At 53.0% G+C, this 12,221-nt stretch overlaps 1 protein-coding gene across 6 annotated transcripts in view; it reads left to right on the top strand.

The window, feature by feature from the left end:
* SMG6 (SMG6 nonsense mediated mRNA decay factor) overlaps positions 1–12,221 on the top strand; it is a 209,941-nt gene that overhangs the window by 184,553 nt on the left and 13,167 nt on the right. For all 6 annotated transcript variants that reach the window (XR_014140698.1, XM_081806066.1, XM_081806067.1 and 3 more), the window contains 2 exons: positions 2,328–2,504; positions 6,250–6,396. Coding sequence is in view for 5 of the 6 variants with exons in the window: in XM_081806066.1 (XP_081662192.1) it covers positions 2,328–2,504; positions 6,250–6,396 (324 nt within the window). In the remaining variant the exon portion in view is untranslated. The remainder of the gene's footprint in view (positions 1–2,327; positions 2,505–6,249; positions 6,397–12,221) is intronic.

Here is a 12,221-nt window from a genome sequence, read left to right as displayed (position 1 = left end):
CCGCTGTGCCCTGGAAATCCCCATCTCCAAGAGTCCCATGTCCACGCATGTGCCCTTTCTCCCTCTTGGCCAGGAATCACATTCTCTTCCTGAGCCTCTGAGCATGCCACCCAGTGCATGCTAGAACAGCAGGAACTCTCCTCACTGCCCGTCAGTGGGCACACACAGCCATGGACACACTCTCCTCTTCTGGGCAAATTTCTGCTGCACACTTGGCAGGAGTTCCTGCATTCTTCTCACCATCCAGGTGATGCCAAGGACCACGGCAAGCTTTTTCTCTGTCTTTCTCTCACCCCTCTACCCCCACCTCCTCTCCATTCAGTGGTAGCAGCCTCACACTGAAAAGGAAAGTCCTGGACCCATTACATAATTCTCCATCGTGCAAGCAGTAGCTGGGGCATAAGGTCAGAGGTCATAGTGGGGTCAGGTGGCTGACACACACTGTAACGACAAGGTGGTTAAAATTAGACCACAGAGAGGAAACTGGCAGTCTTGTGGAAATGCAGAAGTTTCCTCTGCAAGTGAGAGGCTGGGGATGCAGGAGGCCGCTGTGCGTGCTGCTTGCTGGGCCGTTACTCATTGCAGCTCTGTTCTTTAATGCGTTTTAGCCCCTGCTTCTGTATTTCTAGCCTTCCTCATGACATGTTTGAACACATGCAATGGAACCTGTGGTTACCTGCCCTGGCCCAAGCCCAAGACTGGACACCCCAAACTCAAGATGGCTGTCCCTTCCTAAGCCTTCCCTGGGTAGCTGAGCACCTGTTAGGTCAGGTGGAGGTGGTCAAGGTCCTGAACCTGAGATTCAGGCCTATAATGCTCCCAGGGCCATTGGTGAGGGTGAGCAGGGGCCACTCCCAGGCAGAGAGAAGAGCGGGTTTGGCGCAGAGAGACAGCAGAGGACAGAGTCACGGAGTTGGAGTCCCAGTTGACTGGTGTGTGTTGCATTTGCCCTGGCTAGCCAGCTGGCACAGTAGTGCTCATTTCCCCAGTGTCCTAGAAGACTTGGACCGTGCCTGCCTCATGCCCCTGTGGTACCCAGCCGAGCCTCCCCATGCCTGTCCGTCCTCCCTGTGAGCCTCCTGCGTGCCCCACTTGTGTTTAGCACCCCTTGACAGGAAAGCAAGTACAAGATGTATCCTTTGCTACCAGTGGGATTATTGTCCAGGTGAGGGACATATGCACCTGTGAAACAATGAGCAAACAATCAAAGCCAGTCTCCAAGTTAGTACTTTACAATGTGATATCGACATCGAGGTCACTTTCACATTCTGGAATGGGGAGCACTCTGCAGGGGCTAGAGTCAGTGCTGATGAAGGGGTGATGGTCTTCACCTGTCTCCAAGCTCCAGATCAAGCAGGGCTCCTCCTCTCCCTTGGAGGAAAGGGCCCCAGGGGCCAGAGATGAACAGCAGGTCATGAGAGGGTGCGAGCAGCACAGATGGGTTTGCAAGTGAGGACACACCTGTGTGGTCTAGCAGAAGGACCCCAGACAGAGTGACTATGGAAACTTCATCTGAGACACTTAGATTTGACGATTGCTCAAGATATTGAATTTCATTTCAGCTAAATCAGCCCCAGCTTCTCTGACAGCGCTGGCTTACGTGCTGATGTGGCCACATGGGAGCAGGATGGCGTGAAGCCCTGGAGGAGCAGAGTTTTGGTGAAACACCCCCTACCTGCTTTGCCTGCCTCCCTTCTCCTGACAATAGTTTCCTGCCTGACCCCAGTCTCTTAAGCATGAGAAGCTCTTGGGTGGGGCAGGAACCTGTCAGGGGAAGCCCAAAGTGATCTAGCTGAAATGAAACAGCCAAGAAAGCCCTCATCATTCATTTTACACTCAGGCTGGAAGTGCTCCTCTTGGGAGCCTGGAGAGGGGAGCTGGGAGGGGAATGGAGAGTGGCAGTGAGGGTATCAGGAAGCTGTGTTCTGGGAAAGCCAGTGTTCTACGCTCCACCCTTCCTTCTATCAATTAAATACTAAACTTAGACGAATGTAATTTACTCTTTTTTTATATCAGGCCCTCAGCAGAAGAAAGGCAAAAGGCCCAGAGGGCACCTGTCGTTGGTCATGGGATTGTCTGCTCCCCCACGGATGACCTAAATAGAGACAGTGACTTTCTTCCTCTAGAGGAGCTTGGCCCTCAAACCCCCGCCCCTGCCCCTCCTTCACAATCCCCTACACCCTCGAAGTCCCACTTGTCCACGCTACTGCCTTATCCGGTAACTTTGACACGCTTCTCATGTGCCCCTCTGCCAGCAAACAATGCCTGTCATCTTCATCTTCCCTTGCAGAAAATGCTGTTTCTCGTCTCTCCCTCTCGCCCTGTAGGTTATTGCAGCCGACTGCAAAAGGGTCACAGTGCTGAAGTATTTTCTGGAAGCCCTTTGTGGACAAGAAGAGCCTCTGCTGGCATTCAAGGGTGGAAAATATGTGTCAGTGGCACCCGTCCCAGACACCATGGGAAAGGAAATGGGAAGCCAAGAGGGAAAACAACTGGAAGATGAGGTACTGTGCAGGGAGAGCCCGCTGTGGCAGAGGGGAAGGCTCCCCACCCCCACCCCACCCCACCCCACCCCTGCTCTGCCCATGGCTGCCTCTTCTCCCCGGTTATTTATAACCACTCAGAGCAGTATGGATGTGGACGTGAGCAGCCAACTTCTCAGGAGTGCACTCTGCTGGTGCCCCTTCCTGCCAGTCCCACCCCAGTGTCTCCATCTCACTCTGCTACGAGTTCCAGATGCTTCTTTTTAACGTTGCATTGGAGAAGGGAGGGAAAGAAAGAGTTTAATAATGTGCAGCTCGGGAGGCTTAGGAAAGGGAGTGGGGGGGGGGGTGTTAGGGTTCAGGCTGAGGATCAAGTTTATGGATGTGTGGAGCTCAGCGCCGCACAGGCCTGAACTCCAGCCTCCAGCACACGTACAGGAAGAGCTGACATTGCTGGCCCCGTGTGGAAAATCACCCCCTCCCCCGGCCTATTCTCCCTCCCTCCCTCCCTCCTGCACATCCTGATGTGATTAAGGAATTCTCCTCTTGTTTGTTTGCCCTTGGTTGTTCCTGTAGCCCTTGCTTCACTCCAGACCATGTGTATATGTGTGTGTGCACACACGCCTGTGTGCCCACCCTGGCTAAACCCCGCCGACAGTTGCCCTCCTGCGCATGTATGTGTCATTTTGAGGGTGATTGCTGTCGTGGGTCTGTATGTGCTGGGTTTGTGTGTCAGTTTAAGTTGAACTGTGCCACCGGCTTCCCCGCTGGCTGTGGGTTCTGAGTAAACGGGAGTGTGTGACAGTGTCGGCCCATGTACGCGTTTAACAGCACCGCCCCTGCGCTGCTGTGTGTCTGAGTAACTCCAGGTGTGCGCGCACAGCTCGCTCTGGCCTGGAGGTGGGCTCTCCTTTTTTACCCCACAGTGTTAAAGGCAGAGGAGACTTAGGTGGGAAGGGACGTAGGACTTCAAGAAGGGACGGAAGTGATTCTAGCCAGAGGCCAGGTCAGCGGCAGGCCAGCACAGTCATTTGGCCCACAGCAGTCTCAAGCGCCTGGTGGAGCAGGGTGGGGTGCAGGGATGAAATCAGCAACAAGCCAGGGAAGCCAGATGTCAGCTGGAAGCTGTCGTTTGTGATCGGAGGCAGTGATAGAGTGGCCACCTTTGGTTCAGAGTCTTCAGAGCAGCAGAGCCTTGGACTGGCTTCATCAGAATAGCTGGAGAACCCCACCCCACCCCTGATGACACAGGGCTCCGCTTCCAGGACAGAGGTGGTTCCAGGGATAAAGCTGAGCCCATGATTCCAGACTCCAGATGAAACCTGGGCAGGGAATAATGGGAAAGAATGAGCTGTCATTACGGGAGGAGGCAGCGGGCTTGCTAAAGCCTTCGGGGTGTCTAGGCTTCGTGCGGGACAAAGCAGTGCCCCCCAAGCCCTGGGCACTGTGCAGGGAAGCATGGGTGGGGCAGCACCTCAGCCAGCTCTCTCACCCACACTTCAAGGCTGAGGCATACAGCGGAAAGGAAGCAAGGCCAGCTCTCCAGGATCGCTAAGAGAGGTGTCCTCTGGCCAGTAGAGCCTGCAGTACCGACTCCAGTTAGGCAAGTGAGGCCCACAGACAAGGACACAACAATGTAAAAGCCAAGGAAGGTCTCCGCCACTCATGAGGAGCAGACCAGCTCTTTGGGCCCAGAGTTTGGCCGTGCCACGCTCTCTTTTCTCCTAAGGCTTATTGACCAGACAAAGGTTGTGACCCACGCCGTGCTGCCCACTTCTTCCTTTTCCCACGAGCCTCCTGGGTTCCTTTATGTTAGTGGCCCCTGGGAAACCCTGCTTACCCTGGTCTGTGTAATTTCATAACCCTGCACTTCCTCGTTTGCTGTGAGAGCTGAGTGAACCTCAGACAAGCCTCACTGACCCCCTTTTGACCTCAGTCAAGCTCACCCCAAGCCCCATGATAACCCTGTGTATCCCTGGTCAGAGCAGGCAGAGGCAGTGTTCCCCCGTGGGCTGGTCACCACCCTGTCCCGCTCTCTCCAGTTCAGGTTAACCCCACGAACAAGGAAGTAAATGTGTAAAGAGAGTTTTCCTCCTTCTCATGTGCTGGGCCCCCTGGAAATGAATCCTGTGACACCATAGCCTGTGGGTTGTGACATGCCCAGTCAGTGTAGACAGCGACCCAGACTCCTGAGACTTCTGGGATAGTGACAGTTCCAGCCACATCCTGAGACCCCCGTCTCTCCCGAAACTGCAAGACTGAGTCACTGAAGCTAGGTAGGGGAGGAAGAAGGGGGCGGTGATTCTGTTTCTTCAGATATCATTCTTCATGAGCAGAAGAGAGTCCTATTCCTAGGGATGCTGCCAAAACACCTGTCTTTCTACCCTCCTAGATTCTGCTCCCAAGACAGAGCATCAGCTACCCACCCACACACTTTACCAACCACTTCCAGCCAAGAGAACCCATCAGAATATCATCTTGAGATGGACAGTTAGAGGAGAGAGCAGACTGTGCCCAACACATCCCAGCTGGGCCTATTGGAAGCCTGGCAAAGCCGAGCCACTCGGGGCTGGTCTGGCCTTGCTGTCTAGAGTCCAGACCCCAGCCCTGTGCTTCTTGCCCACTCTTATTGCGAAGAGCACGTGTTTTGGAATCAGGCTCACTGCTCTGCCACTTTTTAACTGTTATCCCTGAGCAAATTGTTTTAACTCTCTAAACCTCAGCGTGTTCATTTATAAATTAGGGATGACAGTAGCATCTGTTTCAAAGACCATCGTGAGTATTAAATGAGTTGATATGTGAAAAACACTTAGCCCAATTATCTGGCCAGTAGTGAGCATTCAGTAAATGGTAGCTGTTATTGTCATAGTCAGTGTCATTATCGTCAACCAGGTAGAAGCACAAGAATCTTCTCCTACTAATCACTCTGTTACCCATGCTAATCCTGTCCCTCAGAGGACGTGCTCTTGGGCAGCTGCATGTTCTCTGCTGACCAAGGTCAGAAGTGAGAGAGTGAGGAATGGAGCCTGGGACCACCCGGGGAGTGGGGGCTTCTGAGAGTGAAGCTGCAAGCGGGGAGGGCCATCCCTGGGGAAAGCTCCGCCAGCCTGGCAGGAGGCTCCTGAAGCTAGCCAGCCAGCCGTCTCCTAGTCTGCCCAGACCCCGAGAGGGCAGCTGAGCAAGGTCATGTCATGTGAATTCCTGTAATGGGGCTCAGTAGCCCCCACACCGCCAGGCTGTGGTCTTAAAAAGAAATCAGGGCAAGGTCTGCTGAGCCACAGCATCTGCTCCCTGCAGCCATCTGGGGGCAGGGGAGCTTCTACGCCTAACTCCCAGCTCTTGGCCAGAATTGATTTCTATCAGATCATTAGAAGGAATTAGATTTAAATTGAGTGGTTTAAAATTCTCTGTTGTTTTCCCCCTTGGTGATACAAAATGAAAATAGGTTCAGAGCTTGATTTGGTGAGTGTGTGTATAAGCATGGAAGTATATGTGTGTGTGAGTGACTTCTGGTGTGGACCTGTGACTCTCCAAGAGGAAAGAGCCTGGAGTGCAAAAGGGAGTAATTGGTGGGGAAAGGAGAGGTGGCAGCTTCTCTCTATTCCCTCTCTGCCTGAATTGAGGGAAGTATACACCTTGGGGCCCTTTGAAAGGAAGATCCAAAAAAGCATGGAACTGGGAGTGCTGGAAGTACAGGAGGGTGGGTCTGGTAAGTGCCATGGGCTCACAGTCTCCTCTCTCCCCTGGCCCGCTCCACCACCCAAAGGAGGAGGACGTGGTGATTGAAGACTTTGAGGAAGATTCAGAGGCCGAAGGCAGCGGGGGTGAGGATGACATCAGGGAACTTCGTGCCAAGAAGCTGGCTCTGGCCAGGAAGATAGCCGAGCAGCAGCGTCGCCAAGAAAAGATCCAGGTGGGGCCTGCCTGGGGAGGGTGGTTCCTATCAGGGTCGTGGCTGTATAGTGCACGACGGGAGTGTGAGTTGCGAGTAGGGATGGACAGGACCCTCTCAGGAAGACACTGTCTTTCAGTGTCCTTTACTGGTTCTACCTATTTTCTTTCTCTGTCACCAAATCCTGGTAGCACTTGTGGTGCCGGGAGTCTCCCTCCTCGTGGACTCCGAGGCAGAAGCAGGTTCTTCTCAGAGAATCTGATGAAAGCTTCTTCCCCAGTGATAATCTGTGAATATACACCCACACATACACAATCTTCCTCACAATTTCAGGGGTTTCAAAGTTCCCCTAAACCTTATCCAGATACTCCTGGAGAGGTCATAGATCCTCTGTAGAGGACACCTCTTACCAGAGAAGAGAATGTCATAGCCACAGTCTGCTTATCTGGATTTCCAGTGTAATGGCTGAGCCCCTCTGGACAGGACACTGTGGACCCTCCCAGAGAGAAACTGCTTCATCTCCATACAAGGTTCCTCCACCATCAGCTCTCTGTGGACCCATACCTGCCCTTGCAGCAAGTTTTTTTTTAATGGCTCTCCCAAGTCTGTCCTTTTGCACTAGAAACTCACTTCCTCTTATCTAGAGCTCGGGGCAGACAGGGAAGAGCCAGTCATGCTCCTCCCTTCAAGGACTGTAAGCTTGGGGAAGCATCAGGACTCTTTAGGAATGTCTTGTTTTCAATCCTCTCTTCAGCCGCCCCTGCCTTTGGTGCAGGCCTTAGTGCACTGTGGTCAGACAGACCTGATCCTGTTCTGGGCTCCACCACTTACTGGCTTTGTGACTTTGGGCACATTGTTTAACTTCTCAGAGCCTGTTTCCCCATCTGTAAAATGGAAGTGGTAATAGCGCCTACCTCCTGGAATTGCTCTACGGCCTGCGGGAGCCATGTGTGTACAGCACTCAACACAATGAGTGGCACACAGTGTGTGGTCCCTGTGGTCTGATAATTTGTCTGAACACCAATCAGAACTCTACCCCGGGAAGGGGAATGAATACCAGTTGGGATCCATTGTTCTTGAGACATTCATGTCCGCTTGCCAGTTGGAATCAAGTGTGTGATACCTCTGCCGGATCATCATCATGGTGTAGCTGCCTCCTCAGCCCTTCTGGGGTCTATACGGAACCCTCTGTTGTGGCCTGCAAAGCAACTTCATCCTCAAGCTGTCTTTCTTCCTGTCCTATGGTTCTTTTCTTCCTCATCATCAGTCTTCCCAAAGTACTATCTATACTCACCACCTCCATGTCTTGACCCTCAACCCAGCAGTTATGGAAACTGTTCTTTCAGAAGTCCCCAAGTGGGGGCACCTGGGTGGCTCAGTCATTAAGCGTCTGCCTTCAGCTCAGGTCATGATCCCAGGGTCCTGGGATCAAGCCCCGCATCGGGCTCCCTGCTCTGTGGGGAGTCTGCTTCTCCCTCTCCCTCTGCCTGCTGCTCCCCCTCCCCCCGCTTATGCTCTCTCTCAAATAAGTAAATAAAATCTTTAAAAAAAAAAGAAGTGCCCAAGTACCTGTCTTTATCAGGTCTCGATCCCTGTCATAGTTAGCGTCTCTATAGCGTCAGGCCCTCCACCCGCAGTGAAGCTCAAGTGAGCCCTTGTCTTCTCCCTCTCTGTTGGCCACACCACCCTCCTAGGCTTCCTCACCACCATTCTCTTCTTGGTCCCCTCCTTCCTTTCTGTTACTTTCTGTTAGTCTCAGCGTGCAGAGTTGGCACTCAGCAAATATTTGTTCAGTGACTGAATAGACAGTAGCAACTAGAGAATCCTTTTAAAATTCCTCGCTGGCTTTTAACCCCATGTGTCTGATTTCTTATCAGACCCTCTCTGTTCACTCATTTATTTCCTTCTCACTTGTTCCCGTTGCCACCACTGCCGTGCTGGTCCACGTACCGCCTTGGATTGTAGCGGGCGAGGCCCGTGCACTGCACAACGCCAGGGGCGCTGTTCACTTGGTAGTCTGTGAATGGCAGCTCCTGGAGTCGCGTGACACCGGGACCCTGTCCACCTCAGCCCCTCTGGTGCACCTCGAGTGCTTTTATCACTCTCTTCCCAGAAGAGCCACTCCCCTGCTCGGAAATCGTCAGGGTCTTTGCTTCGCTGATAAAGTCTAATTCCTTACCATGGCATTGGAGGTTTTCCCATCTGTTCCCAGTCTTTTTCCAGCCTCTTCTCCTATCCCCAGTGAACCTTACTAGCTATATGACATTGGGCAAATTATTTAACTCCTCTAAAACTGTTTCCTCATCTATAAAATGAAAGTGGTGACAGCACCTACCTCAGGAAGTGTGTGTACAGTGTTTGTCCAGACAGTAAGGCCCTTCTACCTGGACGGCAACTCTAACTGTCCTCTCCTCTCACTGCCCTCTGACGTGCTCTACCCTTCCCCACTCTCAGGTCTCGGTTCATGCTGTTCCCTCAGACCAGGATACCCTTTTTCTGTTCCACGTTTCCTGTTACCTGTTGAAACTCTATTCTTCCTTCAAATCCTCAGATGAAACTTCTCTCCCCAGTGAAGCCTTCCCTGATACCCTCAGGAGGAATTCATCTCTCTTTGCTCAGTGTTCCCGTGGCACTGATTTATACTTCATTTGTGATACTTATATCTTGTCTCATATTACAGTTATTTCTGGACTTGTTCCCCGCCTCCGCCCCCACCCCCACCCCCCGCCGGTACTGTGAACTCCTTAGAAGCAAGTACCGTGTCTTCAGTTCAGTTTAATAAGTGGTGATGAGCATCTGCGAGGCTGGTGGTCAGGGGCCACAGGAGTGAACCAAAGAAGTCCCAGGCCAGGATGTACAAAGTGTACAGTGAATGGATGAGCCAGCGATTTGAGGTGCGAGCGTGCATGGTTGCCACAGGGGAGTACAGGATGCCGTGGGAGCGAGTGCCATGGGGGCATGGCCTTGTCGAGAGCACCGTGCTCAGCTTCGCCTCTCCAGCAGCAAGCAGTACCTTGCAACCAGGAGGTCTTGTATGAGACTTGATGTCCGGTGCCGGTGGCCGCCCCTGCTCGGGAAGCTTGTTGTCCCTGTCACCTCCTTCAGAGCTGGCTGCTCAGGCCAGCTGGGGCTTGAGGTTGCTGTGGCCCCTTTAAGAACAGGCCCCACATGTACCACTGCTGGCGGCCCTGCCTCCTGTCAGCCTTCTTCCTCCAGCCTCACAGCCACAGGAGGATTTCTCAGCAGAGGAAAAATTCCCCCCTTCCTTCCCCCCCCCCTTTAATGCCCGGGGCCCTTCACTTCCATAATTCTTCATTTTCCAGCCTTGAACGTAAGCCAGACACATCTGTCTGGCCATATGCGTGAACCCTGGAGTCTGTGCCGAGGTGGCTGTAAAACAGGGCCGGTGAAGGCCCTTCTGGGAGAGCACACACATGTGTGTGCCCTCGGGCCATTGGCTCCCTGCCCAGAACCACGGGGCTGCAGCACTCCAAACCCATGTTAACCTTTTCTTATTTTTCCTCTTTTTGTTTAATTTAAGGGGGGAAAATCCCAAGGAAAAGGTATAAATTGTCCTGGGAGTGGGGGAGAGGCTCCTAGCTGGAGAGGCCATTATTGTTGGCAGGTACCTGGGTCACACTAATACAATAAGGAAGAGAGGAGCATCGGGTGAATTAAGATTGGAGAGATGGGCTGTAAATTACACTGCTCTGAACTCCATCAGTCTCCAGGGGTGTTAACCGAGAGGTGTAAGGCAAGTCCCCAGCTCCCGGCGCCTTTTACAGATGCAGCAAAACAGGAACCACACATGTTTGGGGAAGGGGATATGAAGATGGAGTTGAAAAAAATCCTCCTGGCCCCCACGATGACTATAAAGTCCAACTGAGATCTGGGGCTGTGGCCACACCCCCACTTCCCTTCTCCCACCTAGGCCCCTGGGCCCAAGCTCATCTGTGGGTTGGGGGAGGCGAGACCTGGCCTCCGTCCGCAGCCTGTCCCTCCCTGCTTCCGGCGGTGCACAGGGGCTGGTGAGTGGGGCCGAATGGAGGTCAGAATAGGGGTGTGGGCAGCTCTCATGCCTGTGCAGCTGGAGCCACGGCACCCAGGCAAGTCCCTGAGTACTGGGGGGCCAAGTCCGCCCACCTGGGGCTTTGAGGCCACACTCTCTGGCTCAGCCCAGGCTTTGCCTATTATCTGAGACACCTCTTGGTATTAGGTCGGTTCTGCCCACCTCGATGCTTTCTGACCGAGTCCTTTTCATTCCCATTGCCATTCTTGGGGGCTGTCCAGAGACCAGAGCGCAGGGTACCTGGTTTGTCTGGGAAATTGGTCAGAGGTGTCTCAGTCCTAATCAGGCCCCTCGGGCAAAGCAGTCACTGAAAATCCGCCTCTAGGCATGAGGCGTGGCTTCTTGGCACCTCATCTTGGCCCTGTGAATCCCCCACCTCCCTCTGCCTCCACGAGGCTTTGCTGTGATTTGTGCTGCTGTCGGGCGGGGTCGGGTTTCCTGAGCAGTTGCAAACATCCCACCTGAAACATAACAGGCTCTTCCTCTGGCCACAGCTATTGTTTCCCTCGGCATTATGGCCACAGTCTTGCTCTGTAGCCAGCAGTGACATGTGTTCTGAAAATAGCTTGGCTCCCCTGTCCCCTTCCCGCCCACCCACCCTCCTGAAGATGCAGTCACTCCTTTGTGGTGGCCCCAGGAGTTTCACTCTAAATATAGCTGCAACCCATTCACACTGCCACCCAGCTGGGGGAGGGTGGTGCTGTGGAACAATGGGGCACACACAGAGCCCCCCACACCTGTATGGAAGCTAGCGGAAGGCAGACACTCAGCCCTGGCTCCTAGCTGTCGGAGGCAGGGTGGGAGCCAGTGCACTACCAGGCCAGGGGCACGTTCACGCCGGGGCAGGAAAGCACATCAGCCTGCAGAGCTGGGCAGCCGCCTGCCCTGCTCTTGCGGTTCCAGAGCCCATTCCAGCTTCTCTGCAAACTATGGTGCTGGGCCTCCAGTTTGCTCCAGCAGCATCCACAAGGTCCTGTCCTCCTACAGAATGGTTAGGCTGTTGGCTGGACCACCCTAAGGCTAGCACTGCTTAGAGCAAGCTCGGAGGTGTCATGCTAGCCCTGCCATTCCCTCTTCATCAGGAAAGGGTACACTTCTTGGGCATTCTCACAATAAGAGTGAGCAGATAAAATTCAATCAGATTATCTTTTTTTTTTTTTTAAGATTTTATTTATTTATTTGAGAGAAGGAATGAGATAGAGAGAGCATGAGAGAGGGGAGGGTCAGAGGGAGAAGCAGACTCCCTGCTGAGCAGGGAGCCTGATGCGGGACTTGATCCTGGGACTCCAGGATCATGACCTGAGCCGAAGGCAGTCGCTTAACCAACTGAGCCACCCAGGCGCCCTCTTTTTTTTTTTTTTTTAAGATTTTATTTGTCAGAGAGAGAGCACAAGCAGGGGGAGCGGAAGGCAGAAGGAGAGGGAGAAGCAGGCTCCCTGCTGAGCAAGGAGCCCCGATGTGGGACTCCATCCCAGGACCCTGGGATCATGACCTGAGCTGAAGGCAGACGCTTAACCAACTGAGCCACCCAGGCGTCCCAATCAGATTGTCTTGAAAATGTCCTCCAACTCTGAGATTCTGTGATTTGAGTTCATTGAGCTCCTACAATATATCAAACCCTATGCTAGGTATTATCAAAGAAACTACAAGGAAAGAAGGCCATTCTCCTTACAGCCTAGTTTAAAAATAAAATCAGTCCTCATAAAAGGATAAGTAGCAAGCAAGTCATCCTACTTGTAACTTTTAAAAAGAAAGCCAGTATACATACATTAAGGTC

This window comes from Leptonychotes weddellii, chromosome 15 (assembly GCF_054177405.1).
Source record: "Leptonychotes weddellii isolate Sample4059 chromosome 15, ASM5417740v2, whole genome shotgun sequence".
Classification (NCBI taxonomy): domain Eukaryota; kingdom Metazoa; phylum Chordata; class Mammalia; order Carnivora; family Phocidae; genus Leptonychotes; species Leptonychotes weddellii.
Note: the sequence above shows the minus strand (reverse complement) of the source record. Positions and strands in the feature narration are given on the sequence as shown.